At 43.4% G+C, this 17,889-nt stretch overlaps 1 protein-coding gene across 5 annotated transcripts in view; it reads left to right on the top strand.

The window, feature by feature from the left end:
• LOC140588675 (polymeric immunoglobulin receptor-like) overlaps window positions 1-17,889 on the top strand; it is a 233,436-nt gene that overhangs the window by 4,040 nt on the left and 211,507 nt on the right. For 2 of the 5 annotated variants that reach the window (XM_072710486.1, XM_072710484.1), the window contains exon 2: window positions 1,304-1,721. In XM_072710486.1, the coding sequence (XP_072566587.1) occupies window positions 1,676-1,721 (46 nt within the window). In that variant the 5' untranslated portion in view covers window positions 1,304-1,675. Of the gene's footprint in view, window positions 1-1,037; window positions 1,722-17,889 lie in introns of all 5 variants that reach the window. The other 3 variants (XM_072710485.1, XM_072710483.1, XM_072710487.1) reach the window with 2 other exon arrangements.

Raw genomic sequence — 17,889 nt, 5'->3', positions numbered from 1 at the left:
GTGTCTTCTTTTCACTGGAGAATGTTACACCTTTTTGTCTGTCAGAATATTTGTTAGGAAATAACAGGCTATGGATTCAGGCGTCTGTGTCTGCATATGTCTGTTGGGGGCTGAGAGAAACACAAACAGCCCTCAGTCTGACAGGACTGCTGATAAGATCCAGGTGAAGTGAGTCAATGTGCTCATCACCTGACTTTGCCCCCCCGGGACGCTCCCACCCCTGATTTATCGAGACACCTTCCTAATTGGCCTCTTGTTCCCTGCTGATCCACAGAGATTAAAAGGACCTACTGCAGTGATGCTTAACAAACTGTATAAAACATAATAAAGACTGAACCAAAGGTCTGAGGTCAGACCCTCTGTATGCAGCACACAGTGTTTCTGCAGAGTCTCACCCTCACATCCTGTATGATGACATTTCTGCTTTTTAGATTAAGTGCCTGTCTGAGAAAAACTTCTGCATGATACTAATGATTTAGCTGCTTTTTGCTCATGTGCGTGAGAAAAATGAGGAAGTTAAATATATCATAAATTTCTAAAAAAAAAAAAAGTGGACCATCACACCAAGTAAGTACAAAACAGCCTTTATTAATAAGCTAAGGGTTAAAACAACATACATGATGTGCATGATCTGTCAGTATATCAGTGTGAGAGCAAGAGAGGCCCTGGAAGTGGTGTGCATGTATGTAACAGCAGAGCAGAGTTAGAGACGGCCGCTAAATATTTTGCCCGCAATCTAACAATTAAACAGACGCCTGGAACGAGAAACAGGGCAGAGGGAACAAGGGAGCCGACCGCGGGCTGCAGTCTGCAAGGCTGATAAAGGCTCCTCCCCAGCTGTACTCCATCAGGCACCATCAGCCAATGAGGGAAATGCATTAAAGGACACATGAGTTAGCAAACAGCAGCCAGCCATGCTGCTACAAGGCAGGGCTGTAACAATAGCCTCTGACAGTGTGTACTGGCCCACACTGCAGTGTTTTACAGTGTATCTCCCTCTCTGTTCATCATTTCACTGATTATTTTTGTATTTGCAGAAAACAGCTATGAGTCACATGAATGACTCGGGAAACCAAGCAAGCTGTAGATTTACATTTTTTAAATTTTACACCAGCACTTGCATGTTCTCACCGTGTCATCATTTCTTCCAAGTATTCTGGTTTCACTCCAAAGTCCAAAAACATCCTGAGGTTAGTTGAAGTTACCATATTGTCTGTAGGTGTGCATGTGTGTGTGAATGGTGTGTTTGCCCTGTGAGGAGTTGATGCCCCATCCTGGGTTATTCCCTGCCTTACGCCCATAGCTTCCAGGATAGACTCTGGACCCCCACGACCCTGCACAGGACAAGTGGGTATTGAAGATGGATGGACAAACAGGTAAATTAATGGGCAATATTAATAAACATTAACCATAATTCACAAAATCTTCTTTATTCGTACTGACATTTCAATGAATGCATTGACAGTTTATGTTCTGGAGTAACAGTAATGCTTTGACTTGCTGAAGTGCTAAACATTCAGCCTTGTGGTTTTGTCACTTCCTGTTTAAAGTGTCCACTCCCCCTTCGCTCTGACTGCTGCGTGTGAGAATAGAAACGACAGAGACAGTGAAAGTACAGAGGATGAGGAAGTGAGGGTCAGTCTCCACTGATCTGGACTCAGTGACACACACACGTATGGATCCTCTGATGCTCCTGTTTCTTCTCAATGCTGGGCTCACAGGTGAGTGTCACTCATTACAGTGGAACTGATTAGAGATCTTTGTCTTGAAAATTGCAAATAGTATTTGCATTCTAACAAACCATTTTGTACATATTTTAAAACAAAATTTTTTGAGCCTGCAAATGGAATCACTTGATAAAGTTAATTTATGTTATTTGTATTTATTAATGATTGTAATATTTCTCTTGAATTCTAAGATTTAAGACAGGACCAAACCACCATGAATCAGGATTTTGATATTATAATACCCAAATATACTGCGTGATACTGTAACGTCTCTCTTTTAGTGTCCAAGCAGTATAATGACTCTGTCAGTGCAGATAAACTGTCCCTGTCTCTTGTACCCTTTGCTTTTCTGTGAGGCTGATGATTGATCTTACTGGGGTCATTTCAGCAGCATAGGTTTTCTAATTTCACTCGGTGTTTCACTATGGGAGTCGCTTTGGGCGTGACCAGCTACAGAAGCTCCAATGACATCAGGTCTGTCTGTGATGGACAGGTAGACCTGAGACCAGGCTCCACCCCTGCCCTCACTACCGCAGTTGACTTCCATCTTCCTGACCCAAAAGTCTAGACCCCCCCCACCCCAGCATGACAGACACAGGTTCTCAGGCTGACTGTAACCTGTATGAGGTCTGCATACGGGCAGCAGTAAAGCTGGGCATACCTTAGCCAGTGACCCAGGATGCTGGTGAGAGCGCCCTCTAGCTGCACCTGTCTGCCCTGGGGGATGCCCAGAAGGTGGAGGGCATGGACACGGCCTATGACCCCTAACAAGGGTCTCTTTGGCCTGGATAAAATGAGGGAAACCAGCACTCTTTGGAAACAGGAGGATGAGGCTTTCAGTCTCTGTTTACCACACAAGCAAACACCGAGCCCCCCTCAGACAGCTCAGTCAGGCTTTGGGGGGGCAGCAAGAGGCAGGCAGGCTGGGGCCAGAGGGCAGCTCCTGGTGGAGATCAGGCCGGCCAGCAGTGGAGAGCAGCCAACCCAGGGCTGTGGGGGAAACATCTCTTTGCTGCTGTGGCTTCTGACCCCATGAAGGGAAAAGGTAGCAGGCCTCTGACTGCCCCCCCCCCCCCAAAGAGGAGCTTGGGGTCTTCAGCCCCCCTGTTCTGCCTTCAGAGGCTCCCTTTCTTCCAGGGATCCCCGCTGTAAGTTCTCCTTCAGTTCAGGAGAATGAGGCTCCTTGTCTAAAGTGTCACCAGGCACTTTCACAGTGTTATAGGACACCTGTCATTTTGTGGAGAACCTTGACAGCTGTCACGTCAGCCACCCCTTTAGGGGTGGTGTCCTCAACAGTGATGGTCAGGGTGGGGTGCAGCCATGATGGAACTGCCTGTAGTGTTTGTAGCACTCAAACATTTCCAGTGCTTTCTCTGAGGCCAACATGTTCTTGGGAAATGAAACAATATGCCTTATTTGATTTGTTGGAAAAACAGAAAGACTTTTCTACAGTTAAGGCCCACTGGGCTGTGATTTCAGCCTGTCATGTAGGTGTTGTTTAGAAGCCTGCTGGACAACGCCCCCTAGTGTGCCACTGAACTGCGGCCGATGGAAATGCCCAGTTTGTATGCCATCAGTTCTGTTATGGGATCTGTCTACTGGCTGTCCTTTCTCATCACCCTTTCGTGTCTTTGGATGGAGTTAAAATCTCTCTCTCCAGTCAGTGCTGCTTCTAGCTGTGACCACAGCAAAGCGATTGAGTGATTTACAGTCACTGTCTGTCCCCCCTTCTTGTGTACAGTTTAGTCAGGACTCACTAAAGTGTGTCTGTCCTCATCCTGCTTTCCTGCCGGAGCCTGCAGACTAAGGTGACCCCTTGCCCGCATTTTGCCTGGACAGTCCGGTTTTCCAGTCCTCTGTCCGGACTGCTGTTGGGTGTCAGAGAGGTTACCTGGTACCTTGGGAGGAGCTTAAAGCTCTCCCCCATCTATGACGTCATAAGCGGATGTGGGCGTATCCTTTGATCTGATTGGTCGGGGGGGGGTTGGCCAAATGGTACCATACATGCTTATGCCACGTGTTACCGATAGGGGGACGGGGGTGTTAATGGTTGCCGTTTAAACTTTAATAGAATAAAAATACATTACATGTATTTTATTAATGTGTTATTTTTAATTACGTTTTAAGGAATAAGTAAGGAATAATTGACGACGGGCCGTTGAATTATTAGAAAAATAATGCACACCCGAGGTGGTGATGCGGCCACGACGCGAAGTGGAGTGGCCGTTACACCTCGGGTGTGCATTATTTTTCTAATAATTCAACGGTCCGGAGTCAATTATTCCGCTTATACTACGGTTGCCACACCTCAAGACATCGATCAGATGATATATTTCAAGGGATTCGTCCGGTTTTTCTACTTAAATCGCTATTGTGAGTAGGATTATTTCTTCCGCATCTCATCCAACGACTCTTTTGCTAGTTCCAAAACGTCATTTTAAAGCTGGCAATGGAGGCTTGAGCCGTTGATAGCAGACTAATGCAGTTAATAATGAAGTTATTAGAAAGAGAGCGAGAGAGACAGAGACACCGAGAAAGAGAAACAGAGAGAGAGAGAGAGAGAGCTTGTATGAATTAGGCTACCTCTGTGTGTCCCTCAACAGTGTTCTGAAGCACCGTCTCTAAACTGTAAGTCTGCTTTAAGATGCAGCGCTGTTATTACCTCGCTAGTGAGAAATGTCATGTGTAGCCTTTAAGTTGCTACACTAGGCTAACTGATAAAATCGTCAGGGCAGCGCTGACAACACGTTTTTGTGTGAGTGTGTAACCGTAGTGTGCGTGTGCAAGGACGTGTGATTGCAGTAATGAGACAGAAAAGCTTGTGCATGTATATTTATTCATTTAATTGTATAGGTACTGTATGCTAATTTCCGTTATTACAGTTAACTATGCGAAGTGATATGGAACTGTAATGCGGTCAAGAGAGCTGCCTGGAACTACGTTCGCCGTGCGTTTCCCTGAAAATAATTGCACACCTCAGAACATTCGTCAGCCAATCAGATTCAAGCATTCAACGGTCCCGTAGTATAATAGAACATATAGCAGGATGAACGTAAGCTAGGGCATACACGTCCTGCGGGGTTCCGTCCATCCGCAGTAGACACGAGCGTCCCGGCGTATTTTAAAAGAAGCCCCAAAATGTTTTAAGCAAGAAAAACGTTAGTGTTACTTTTAAAAAGAAAGAAAAGCAGACAGAATTTAAACAAATACAAACATGCCCGAGCGAAACACCGTATTTTAAACACAAACTATACAAAACCCAAACTTTAACTTTTTAAAAGAAAGAAAAGCTAGAGCAGGCGAAATTTAAACAAGTAGAGATATGCCCGAGCGAAACACTGTCAAGATAAAACACCGTATTTTAAGCACAAACGACACAAGTCCCAAACTTTAACTTTTAAACTAGAGACATACCCGAGCGAAACAAGCACAAAAGAGCAAATGCGAAAGCACAAACATTTTAGCACAAGTTTTTAAAAATGAGACAGCATAGTTCTATCTCCTAATCCTCTAACAGACCTGTTCGTTATTCCAACATCCGATACCCTGCCACCCTTACTGGTTAGGCATCTCATCCTTTAAAATTGGAGACACGACATCCCCTCCAACATATTTTTGGTGTATACAAAAAGTTTTACGACCTATACATCTTGAAATGTTACGAATTTCATTGCAGGGGTCTTCCCATCTACTACTTAAACAGCATCAGCCTCCTCTAGTGTTAGAACCTGGTCTTTGATAAACCTCAGGACAGGGCCCCAAGTCTTATGAAAGATCTTTAAGGACCCTCCAATTCTGGTTGCCGTTAGGGAAATGGGGATACAGCTTTTGCACAAAGTGTCCGCTTTGAAATAAATTTAAACATATGATTCTTTGGCAGGCTATACTTGATTGATAGGATTGTGACTGTTGCAAAGACCCCATCTTCATATAAACTATTAATAGTGTTGAGCCAATGTTTTCTGGCCATTTAAGAAAGGGAGCAAAGGTTTTTTATACCTTTAAACATTAACAAAAAAGTCTATTTCTGTCTGGTTTTTCACGATAAGTTGCGTGAACACCTGAGTTAGTGTGTTTTGGGGGCTTGGATACACATCGAGGTCCTGACAGAAATAATTATGTCTGCTTTCACAGCCCTAAAGTTAAACTCTAAAGCCCCTGTGTTTGTGCGCATGATCATGAACAAACATTTACTGAAAAAAGTGTGTTTTATTAAAATAACTAAGTCTTTATTCTGTCAAAGATTTAAAAAACAAAAAAAGGACCAGCAGTTAAATGGGGCGCTATAGTCACTCTCTAGTCTCGCTGCATAGTGGATGACTGCTGGCACTGTTGAATGTGGCCTATGTTTCATTAACTATCAAGCAGACTGCATCTCAGTTACCATTGTCAACTTAACATGCTACTCTAGCATGCATCTCAAATCAAGCTTTTAGATGATATAAGCTGGGGCCGTGGGGTCACCTTGTAAGATGTCTGAGAGTTACTGAAGAATGTCTTTATTAAAGTTTTTAATGTGTATTTGATGCATGATGCTAAATGCAGCTTACTAGTTCCTATAAAATGTAATTAAATAACCATGTCCACCTTCTTTAAAATGACAAAAATATATCCTAAATTCTTACACACTTGCTTGATTCCGCAGTTCCTACACCCCCTACCCTTCCATGTCTTGTGAGATAAGAAAGCCCCCCTTCTGTCTGCCTGGTCGATCATTTCTAGCCGCTATTTAGGTGCTTCCTCAAATCTTGTTGCCTAAATGGCTTATATCACACTCATACTAATTTAAAATTATGCTATAACAAAACGATCCTTATGCATTTTAAGAAAAACGTAAACTGTATATGTCTGGTGTTTTTTGATTCAGTTTGATGATCAACCTCTAAAGGCCACTTCTTTAAATTTCTTAGCAAAATACCGAAATAACAGTTACTGCTAAACTGTTTTATTCCTTGTTTGAATCATCAGTGGCTATGCCCTGCTCATTTTCAAAGAGAGTGGCATGTCGCCTCTTGACTAAACTTTTGTGAAGCAAAGCTAATTCTTGACCGTTCCCCGTACCTCCCCCTCAACCCATCCTTGACTCGTGCTAAAACTTCACACTTCTGCATGCCTGGGTGCCTTGTAACGGCTATAGTGTGAATCAGTATCCTCTAATGTGTTGTAAAACAAAACTAGCCCATATAATTTCACTGTAAAACATGATGACAGTGTTTTTACCATTAGAAAATAATGCATTATTATATAAAATAGCACGTTGACAAGCACAACTAATGTTTTTTATCCCTTAAATTAAGATAACTAAGGGATTATTCTACACTGTAAAAAAAATCCCGTAGTTTTTACGGAAAAAAACTGGCAGCTGGGGTTACCAGAATAATTCCGTAAAATATACAACAAAACAGTAATTGCTTTTACCGAATAACATGTAAATTTTACAGTATAAACCAGTAAATATAACACAAGTCCAGTGTGTTATATGCTGGTTTAAACTGTAAAATGTACATGTTATTCAGTAAAAGCAATTACTGCTTTGTTGTATATTTTACGGAATTATTCTGGTAACCACAGCTGCCAGTTTTTTTCCGTAGAAAATACATGTTATTCAGTAAAAGCAATTACTGTTTTGTTGTATATTTTACGGAATTATTCTGGTAACCACAGCTGCCAGTTTTTTCCCGTAGAAAATACATGCTATTCGGTAAAAGCAATTATTGTTTTGCTGTATATTTTACGGAATTGTTCTGGTAACCCCAGCTGCCAACACTCCCTTGCCGAGGTAACACGCTCTTTATTAGTAGTCCAGAAAAGAACTACACCAGGCACCCAAAGAGCACCGAAACACTTATATACAGGAAACACGAGGTTGTCAGACGCTCAACTGTAAGACGCATACACGGTGGGAGATTTACGGACGCTAATTACACACGAGGATTGGACAGGGTACACATAAGACACAGGTAAACACACGCGACAATAAGGAAATATAACCATTAGCAATAACAACAACAATACAAGGGCTATTTACAAATGCGCGCGGGGCATGCTGGGACATGAGCCCCGCCGGTGCTGCAGTATTTTTTATCACCTCAGTGGAAAAATACCTTCTTATCAACGGACCAGAGGTGTTGCCATGAGGCGAAGTTCTGACGGTAGCCCCAAATGTACCGTCAAAAGCTGTCTGACAAACCAGAAATCCTGAGTTGTGTGGACTATTTCCTGTTGGTTCGTAACGCACGTAGCAAAAAGCAAGTGTTGATATATCATTTAAAGTTTTACTGTTTCTCATCTGTAAAGCACAGAATATTAATTTGTAAAATGTAACACGGTTTCTTTCAGTATAAACCTGAAAAAATTGACCTGATTAAAAAAATATTATTTTCACACCGTTATGGTGTAATTTTAACTGTATTGTACTGGTTTTTATATTACAGTTTGTTTGCGTTTAAACTACAGTAATTTGTTAACTCTACCAAAATTTTTTCTTTAAAGAACATATTTTTACTGTAAAATTAACAGTTGTTTTTTGTTAAGTATTTTACAAAATCTTAATGTCAAATATACGCTGCTCTATTGTTTTTCCTTTTACAGTTTTTTTATGTCGCTATTTTACAGAATTTCTCAGTTAATTTCACGGACATTTTTTACAGTGTACCAAAGATTTTAAAATGTTTCGATGTATGTTGATATATACCGCTCTCTAGTTCCTACCGTTCTTGTTGCCTAATTGATCTATATCACACTCATCCTAATTAAAAATTTCACTATGACAAAACAATCCTTATGCAATTTTAAGAAAAGCGTGAACTATATATGTCTGGTGTTTTTTTATAAGGCGCGTGAAGTTGTGGCTGTTAGAGGCCCTGCAATACCCATTTTGTTAAGGCGCGCCTACTGCCGGCTTGAGAAAATTACAACTGTTTCGCCGGGCTACCCTTTTTATTTATTTTTTTATTGCCCACCACCTCCCCTCTTCGGAGGACAACTTTATTTTACATTACATTCAAGATCAAAAAGTGTGGCCGCTCCGAACTCACCCGTCCCGTGGAAAAAGGAAAAAAAAGAAAAACGGGGGGGGGGGGGGGATACAGAAACAACAAGCGTAACAATAACAGGCATCAATCAACATGGGGAGAGTGGGGGGGGGAAAGGTATACAGAAATAATAACACTAATAATGTAGGTGGGATGGAAAAAAATTAAGTATAGGGGAATATACCCCCCCATGATGGGTCTTCCACCCGGCGGGCCACCCCACCCGTGCAGGGCCAGAGACAGAGAGTTAGGGGGGGCCCCTCGGCCCCCATCCCCTCCCCGACCCATGTTGGTGTGAAGTGTGCATGTACATGTGTGAGAGAGTTGTGTGTTTATGTCTACAAGGTATTAAAATTAGTGGGTGCAGTTCGGGTATGAGGGCCCCACCACTGGCAGATGGCAGAGTCCCCCATCCCCCTCCCCGCACCCCCAAGGCCCTAATGTAATATGGACTGTTTATATGACTAAGGTGCAAAAAGTGGGCGAGCAGTTGAGGCATGGGCACCCCACCGCTGGCAGATGGCAGAGCCCCACCTGCCTCAACCCACCTCCTCAGCCCTAGTGTCATGTGGTGTCTAACATGCAAGTAGAAATTGAGGGGCAGTGTCTCGGCGCACCTCCCCACTGCCCCTCAAGGCCCTAGTGTTGTGTGAAATGTGGTGTTGGGCCCAGGGGAGCAATAAGGGCATGCCAGGAGTGGACCCCCCCCCGGCACCGGGGCCAGATCCCCTACTGGCCCCGATTAGTCCCCATCCCCGACCCCGCACAGCCAGCAGGGACGGCCAACCGAGGTGATCAGGGGTGCCACAGGCAGCCCGGCAGCAGGGAACCCCCCCCCCCCCCCCCCCCCAGGCGCAGACCGGGAGAGTCCCACCCCACCATGCCCGATGAGACCCCAGCTAGCAGCCAAGGACAGGACAACCCCAGACCCCCCCGGCAAACGGGGAGCCGGTCCAGCCAGGCGGGGTGACACCCGCCCTCCAGCCACCCCAGGCCCCCCCCCAGGCGAGGCAGAGGTTCCCTCCACCATCCCCCCCAAACCACCCCACAGCGCCCGAGGGCCCCGCGCCAGAATCGCCAACGGCAGACAACGACCCGCCCCCACCAGGCAACGGGCCCGGGCAGACCAGGCCCCCCAGCATGCGGGCGACCACCCGCCCGGGAGCCAGACCAGCGGCCCCAGCAGATAGAGCCCACGCCCCCAAACCCACGTACCCCAGCGCAGCGGCCCAGGCGGAACCCAGAGGCCCCACCCCCCGATCCCCCACCAGCGCGCCACCCACCCCGGGGGGGCAGAACCCCCCAACCCCCGCACCGCCCCCAACAGGCCAGGCCAGCGGCCACCCAGAGACACTGACCACGCGCCCTCAGCCAAGAGAAACACCAGAGGACCCCAACAACCCAGCCCCCAACCCGGGATGGTGATGGCAAGGCCCCACCACCCCTGACGACATTACATTAAAAAATTAATTATTGGAGTCCAACTGTCTTCAAAATCGATCAATTGATTTTTCTTACAGGCAGACATCCTCTCCATGGAAACATAATCCAAGAGTAGATTTTTGAACAGATTTATGTTTAAATTCTCTTTTGACTTCCAGTTCAGAAGGATTGCTTTCTTGGCAATGGTTAGTACTGTGAGAAGCATGCAAGATTTATTCGTGTCCATATTAGTGTCAGTGAGGTCCCCAAGCAGGCAGAGTGAGGGGGAGGGTGGGATGGGATGCCCTAGGTGTGTCGATAAGTCTTCACAAATCCTTTGCCAGAATTCATTGACCGGTGTGCAATACCAGAAAGCATGCAGGTAATTATCTGGTGCATCCTTCTTACAAGTTAGGCATATGTCAGTATCTCTGATACCCATCTGGAACATCCTCTGCCCTGTGTAGTGTGTTCTGTGTAAAATTTTGTACTGTAATAGCTGCAGATTGGAGTTCCGATTTGCCTCCAGAAGTTAGTGTCTGGGTTGATGAGTAAATCCCTTTCCCATTTGTGGGTAGGGGGTGAGAGCGTTGTATCAGATTCTGCTAGATGCACGTAAATCCTAGACAGTAGTTTTTTAGTTGGAGTTATTAAGAAGTTTGCTATTTTAGGTGAAAGCTCCAGATTTAATTGCTTACGGCACCATCTATTGTGTATTATTGATTTAAGTTGAAGATATTCTAAGTATTTGTTTTTCTCAATGTTATAAGTTTCTGTAATTTTGTCAAATGATATCATGCAATTTTCTTGGATTATATGTTCGAGGCGCTTGATTCCTTTATTATGCCAAGCCAGGAAGTTTATCACTTTTTTATTTAACAGGATGTCAGGGTTGTTCCAGATGGGTGTCAGTTTGCATGGGACCACTGAAGTTTGGTTCATTCTAAGAAATTCCCACCTGGCTGTCAGCGATGTGCTGATGTTGATGCTCTTAAAACAGCAATGTCGTTTAAGTATATGACTGATAAATGGCAGGTCCTGGACTCGAATATCATTACAGAAAGTTTGCTCGATATTGCAGCAAAAAGGTGGAAGAAGGAGGAGTCATCACTATTTGGACCGTATATATTTGCAATACATATCTCTTTGTTATATGCTGAAATTTTAATAATTATGAATCTACCTTCTGGGTCTGCGATACTGTCTTTACAGTTGAAACATATTCTTTTGTTGATTAAAATTGCTACACCTCTTTGCTTTGAATTATAACTAGCTAAGTATACGTGTGGAAATTCTGGTGAATTTAATGTACACTGTCCTGTTTTGGCTAAGTGAGTTTCCTGCAGTAGGACAATGTCTGCCTGTAATGTTGTTAGATATTCTAAGATTTTATGTCTCTTAGCAAATGAGCCAATACCACGCACGTTCCAAGTGACAAAGCGTAATGAGTTCATGCTGTCCTAACTCAGACCCCCTGAGTACAGTCTAATGTTAAAATGGACGGATGTGTGTGTATGAGTGTGAATGTGTCAGGATGAATGTGTGTGCAAATGTCAATGTGTGATTGTCTCCATGTGTGCTATTAAGGTGAGGAGATCTGTCTGAGCTTGAGTGGGCATGTGTATATGTGAGTGTATGAATGCATACATGTGTGATGTTAAGATGAGGGGGGGGCTACCCTTGAGTGCGCGCTTGTGCGTGTACCCGTGGTTTTGCGGCGCTTGTGGGGTGTTCGCCTTATTTCTGTAGTTAAGGCTGAATTTTTATACCGATTTAACAAATACAGCTAAAGTTTTTTATACCTTTAAACATGAACAAAAACAGTTAATGTCTTAAGTAGTTGAACCCCGTTCCCCCCACTGCGACCTTTAGCTGTCTGGCATATCAAAACAAGTGAAACAATGCTAGACCGTATAATTTCACCCTAAAAACATACTGGCTACGCTTTTACTGACATAAAATAGCGCATTTGCTTAAAATAACAAAACACAGCTATTGTTTTCACCATTTAAAAACTCAATACCCTCTTTCATCTCTAGCTAGAAAAGATTGACGAGCCCCAGAGCACGGTTAAAATTACGCTACTAGAAGTTTTATTATCCTTAAAACGCATTTAAACCAGTACATTAATAAACATCTGTAATGTATTTTATTCTTTAAAAGACTAATGACCCCCGTTTTGCTGGCATGTACTGTACCGTATATGCTATGGCTACGGTCGGTCATGTTGCTTCATCACTCGTCCCCCCGAAAACATCGCTCACGGCATAATAGAGGGCTTGCGGCCATTCGTCGCCTGACATGTCTAAACATGTTGCCTGTGTTTTTACTGGCACAAAATTGCACATTTGCTTAAAATGACACGTTAACAAACAACTATTTTTTACCATTTAAAACCGCCAGACCCTCTTTCGTCTCTAGCTAGAAAAGATTGATGCGCCCATTAACGAAAATGATTCGTTAATAAACACCTGTAATGTATTTTATTCTTTTAAAGACTATTGGCCCGCTTTGGTGCCTCCTTTAAAATGTACATGTGGTGAGCCAATTTGTCCCCATTTATGAATGACAGTTAAATTTTTTCATACCTTTAAACATTAACAAAATTAGTTAATATCTTTTCTTTAAATTTTACAAGTCTATTTCTTTCGCGATGTTGCATGAACGCCTAAGTTTGTGTAATTTGGGTCTGCATACACGTCGTTCTCCTGACAAATAATTACGCCTGATTTCACAGACCAGGGGCCTCATGTATAACGACGAGTGTAGAATTCACACTAAAACAAGGCGTACGGACAAAACTAGGAATGTGCGTAAGCAAGAAAAAATCCAGATGCATAAAACTGTGCGTAAGCACTGATCTATGCACATTCCCTTTATAAATCCCAATGAGCGTGAAATTTAACGTACGTGAACGAGCCCACAGCCACCCCCCCCCGACCCGCCCATAATTATGTATATTTGCATATGTAAATCTGTATAAATGCCCGCTTTGTTCTATGTTTTTCTTAACCACAATGAATAAACCACGTGGGAAAAAGAAGTATTTCAGTGAGTGCGAAGTGGAGGTCATGTTAACAGAAATCGAGAAAAGAAAAGTGATATTATTTGGTGGTATAAGTGACATCAGCAATAAACGAAAGTTTACGGAGTGGCACAGCGTGGCGGAGTCAGTTAAAAGTGTTGGTTCCGAAAATGGCACGGTGGCCGAAATTAAAAAGAAGTGGTCGGACATTAAAATCGACGTGAAAAAACGAGCGGCCGCTCACCGTAAGAGTCCTAAAAGCACAGGCGGAGGTTGCGGAATTCCTGGTATCACACCCTTTGAGCAACTAGTTGCTGCGATGATTGGGGACACACTTTTATCGGGTGAGGGGGACGCCGATGTCAGCGCGGGTGAGTTTTTCTCGTACCATACTTGTTTGAATTACTTGCATGTTTATGAATAACACGTAGGGCGCAGATGCGGTGTTACTTTAGTTTATTCTGTTTGTTTATTCTTACAGACAGTACAATAGGTGCCCCCAGTGCATTAATAGAGTACATTAATAAAGTGAAAGTGCTTTCTATTTACATAAGCAAAAGCAAATTCGTTCTCTGAAGGTGACTTTATAGCAATGTGCGCGCAGTCGATAATTCGACTACATTTGGAAAACTGGACATCGCTGCGAATTGCGCTTTAATGTTTGCCTGTTCACCCACAGTGTAGGGAAAATTTATATATCTCGAAGACAAGCGGATTATGCCATCCCATACAGCTGGCATGGCACGACTCAGTGATGACTGAGAAATGCCTGATCGGTCCGCAAGTTCACGCTGAAAAGCACCCGTGGCTAAAAATCCGAGGGTGGAGAGAACTTGTACAGGTACCGGTAAGGCGCAATTTCTTGCAGTCTTCCTCCGTAAAGCTGGCTCCAGTTCAGCACACAGCTCCAAGAGGATAGCTCTTGGAAATCTGAATCGACTTAGTAGTCAGTCATCATCATGAGCCAAGAAATCACTGTGATCCCTGAATACGCGCTCTCTTCTGACTCTTCCATTTGCAATGTCCTCTAACAATGCAAGAGCAGCCATGGTTGGAATATTTTTTGTCTTTCCCTGCACCGTTTTATTGTCACAGATTGATTACGATCAGGTGACCGATGGCCAATTAATTTCGGTGTATTTCATGCAGACCGCGTCATGAATGCGAGTCTGACACAGTGAAACTGCAGTAGCACTCTTTTGCCAGTAGGTGCCTCCATTTTGCCAAATCGAGCAGAAACTTGCGTACGCCTTGTCTGGGGTTGCCGTGAGAATGTGCGTGGCGGTACGCCAAGTTTAGTTTTTATACATCTCGACGTGAGCGTGGAAACGGGCGTGCGCAACATTTTTGTGCGTAAGCACCGTTTATACATGAGGCCCCTGGAGTTAAACTCTAAAGCCCTGACCCCCGTACGTTTGATTGCACGCGTGCGCGTGAACAAATATTTACTGAAAAAACGTGTTTATTAAAATAACTAATGCTTTATTCTGTCAAAGTTTTAAAATATGTTTTTGATGCTTGATGCTGCTTACTATAGTTCCTATACGGACCTACTCCCCGGATGGTTTTTCGCGATGAGCTGCGTGAACGACTGTACGCTCATTTTAACAAGGATTACCGCCGTTATTCCTTATTGATTCTTGTTGTCGAAAATGTTTAGGGCACTTTATTATTCAAATTGGCAGAAAAGTGCTTCATTACTTTAAAAAACGTCATGGTTAAGGGGACTTATTTGAAATAGCGTTCGCTCCGTTTGTTGCTACCATTTTGAAATGGGGTGTCTTACGAATCATTGTTCTTTGTTTAATGCATGGTTTCGTGTAAACATCCGCGACGGTTTATGACTACACCATATGCCTAATAGCCTGGGAGCGGATGATTCTGCCCCTTGTTTAATAGACTGATCATCCGTTCACAAGTTATCTCAAAGCCAGTGACCTGTTTGATTCTACCCCCATGTCACCTCCGGCAGGTGCGAACTTCCGTGCATGTCCACTGTGATATGCTTAGCAGACATGTTTTTAGCCCTTAAAAATAATATTCCCATGGTATTATTCTAACATGGTATGTTGCTAAGTACCGCTCACCAGTTCCTACAGCTATTAAATGTATTTAAATAAAATCGGGGCATCTTGTTTAAAATAAAACTAACAAAATACAAGTAAATACATCTTTTGTAAGTTATAATGTTTTATTCATTTGATTAACCAAACGTAGATGACTAGCTAAATGTCGCTAAACAACCCCAGGTGTGATGTTAGAGATCAACTTTTATTTCAATTAGAAATATGTTATTTTATACGATTTACAAATAAGTCAGATTAACAAATAGAGTTAATGCGCATTCTGTCAGGATTGCGGCGTGTTTTCACAATTAAGGGCTAGAGCCCGACTGATTTTTCGGCAGGCCGATATTATCGGCCGATATTAAGCATTTTCCAAACTATCGGTATCGGCATTTATAATGGCCGATAAATGAATATTTCAAAAATAAAATAAAAACGGACGAAACACCCTTCAACCATGTCATGAGTGTTGGCGTTGTATAGTTTGTCCACCAGAGGGCACTCTACACTGTCCCTGTTGGCAACACTCGTGTATAACGTGCCACACATCCTGCAACCTGCTGACCCAGCCAGAGTCGGGCAGAGAGAACCAGTTATCCGCGAGTGAGATCATCGGTGAAGTGTGTTCATGGTGAGTTGGTCACGAGACATACATTGCTTGAATAACAATTAAAAGAACATCCCCATCAGTTCTCTTAACTCAATTAAGCATGACAAAATTCGTGACTATCATGTCCAGTTTTGCTGCTGTTAAATAAGCCGAGAATGAAGGACTTTACGTTTCATATCTTAAGTTTGTATTTTTATACATTTTATTTATCAGAACTTTAATATATTTTGATGTTCCTCTTCTGTTGTGACAATAAAAGAAACAACTTTCTTTTTAAAATGCATTATCATATTATGTTAGTTAAAACTCATAAATAACTACAAATAACTAATGGTAGGGAAATCTGTTAATGTTTTGTTGCGCGTTTCTGAAATGTAAAATACATTAAAATACATTAAAATACATTAAAATCGGCCGATATATCGGATTTTAAAACCAACAAATATTTCTATCGGTATCGGCCTTCAAAATCCTTTATCGGTCGGGCTCTATTAAGGGCCATGTCTAGCCTCAGGCTAACAATTTCCGCAGATCACCAATTGAACGTGTGTCTGCGTGAGTGCGCCTGCACCATGCGTGCTGCCCCCACGGGGCAATCATTCGACGCGCAAGTTTTGAACAGGCCGGCAGCATGCCAGGTTCGCTCCATTGCGGGATAATGACCGCCTTACTACACTGACGGAACCCAGAGCTGCTATCGATGGATCTTCGCGTTTGGTGAAAATGCTTTTTCTCTTTTACATTGAAATAAACTGTTAAACTGATTACGGCTTTTCTCGTTTTTAAAAACTTGGTTAAAATATTTGTGCTTTCGCATTTGCTCTTTTGTGCTTGTTTCGCTCGGGTATGCCTCTAGTTTAAAAGTTAAAGTTTAGAACTTGTGTCGTTTGTTTAAAATACGGTGTTTCGCTCGGGCATGTTGTTTAAATTCCGCCTGCTTTTCTTTCTTTCTTTTTAAAAGTAACACTAAAGTTTTTCTTGCTTAAAACATTTTGGGGCTTCTTTTAAAATACGCCGGGGCGCTCGTGTCTACTGCGGAAGGACGGAACCCCGCAGGACGTGTATGCCCTAGCTTACGTTCATCCTGCTATATGTTTTGTTATTCCTTAAAACGTAATTAAAAATAACACATTAATAAAATACATGTAATGTATTTTTATTCTATTAAAGTTTAAACGGCAACCATTAACACCCCCAAACCATATGTCCCCCTATTGGCAACACGTGGCATAAGCATGTATGGTACCATTTGGCTACCCTCCCCCCGACCAGTCAGATCAAAGGACACGCCCACATCCGCTTATGACGTCATAGATGGGGGAGAGCTTTAAGCTCCGCCCAAGGTACCAGGTAACCTCTCTAGTGTCCTCCTTTTAGCCCCTTTGTCCTCCTTTTCCCCTCCCTCCTACCCACTTCCCCATCAACAAAGCCACTCTCTCCCACCGCCGGGCCAGTGTAAGATGTGAAACACTGGCACACATGCTACAGAAGCTGGGATCGGCTGCGCTGGCAAGCATTTTTTTTAGCCCATTATCTCAAAATATGGGCATAAAAAATATTTTTGGACACAGGTGTCCTCCTTTCTGAGTCTTAGTCCTCCTTTTTGGCCAAGGGTGTCCTCCTTTCTGCCTATGTATATAGGGAGGACAGCAGGCTTCAGGAGGTACCATCAGCTGGTCGTGTCCTGTGCTGCACCCCAGAGGGACAAACCACTGTCCTGCCAGAGGCTTCCTCACTGGATTGTGCAAGCTGTACCCTAAGCTTATACATTATGGGTGTGCCTCTGCATAACTGCGGCTGATGTGATACACATCTCAATGCAGTGAAAACCATCCAATTCATTGATACATATGAAGCCACTACTAATGTGATATGATGTCATTCACCCCTATTGTGATGCGATTTGACGTGATACGATGCCCATTCTGCTAGGGGCGTGGCCACATCAAGGGCCTTGATCAGGGGGTGTCAGGCCAGGATATCTGTAATGTGGCAAGCTGGGCTA

This window comes from Paramormyrops kingsleyae, chromosome 4, assembly GCF_048594095.1.
Source record: "Paramormyrops kingsleyae isolate MSU_618 chromosome 4, PKINGS_0.4, whole genome shotgun sequence".
Classification (NCBI taxonomy): domain Eukaryota; kingdom Metazoa; phylum Chordata; class Actinopteri; order Osteoglossiformes; family Mormyridae; genus Paramormyrops; species Paramormyrops kingsleyae.
The sequence above is the reverse complement of the archived record's forward strand: the minus strand, read 5'-3'. Positions and strand labels throughout refer to the sequence as shown.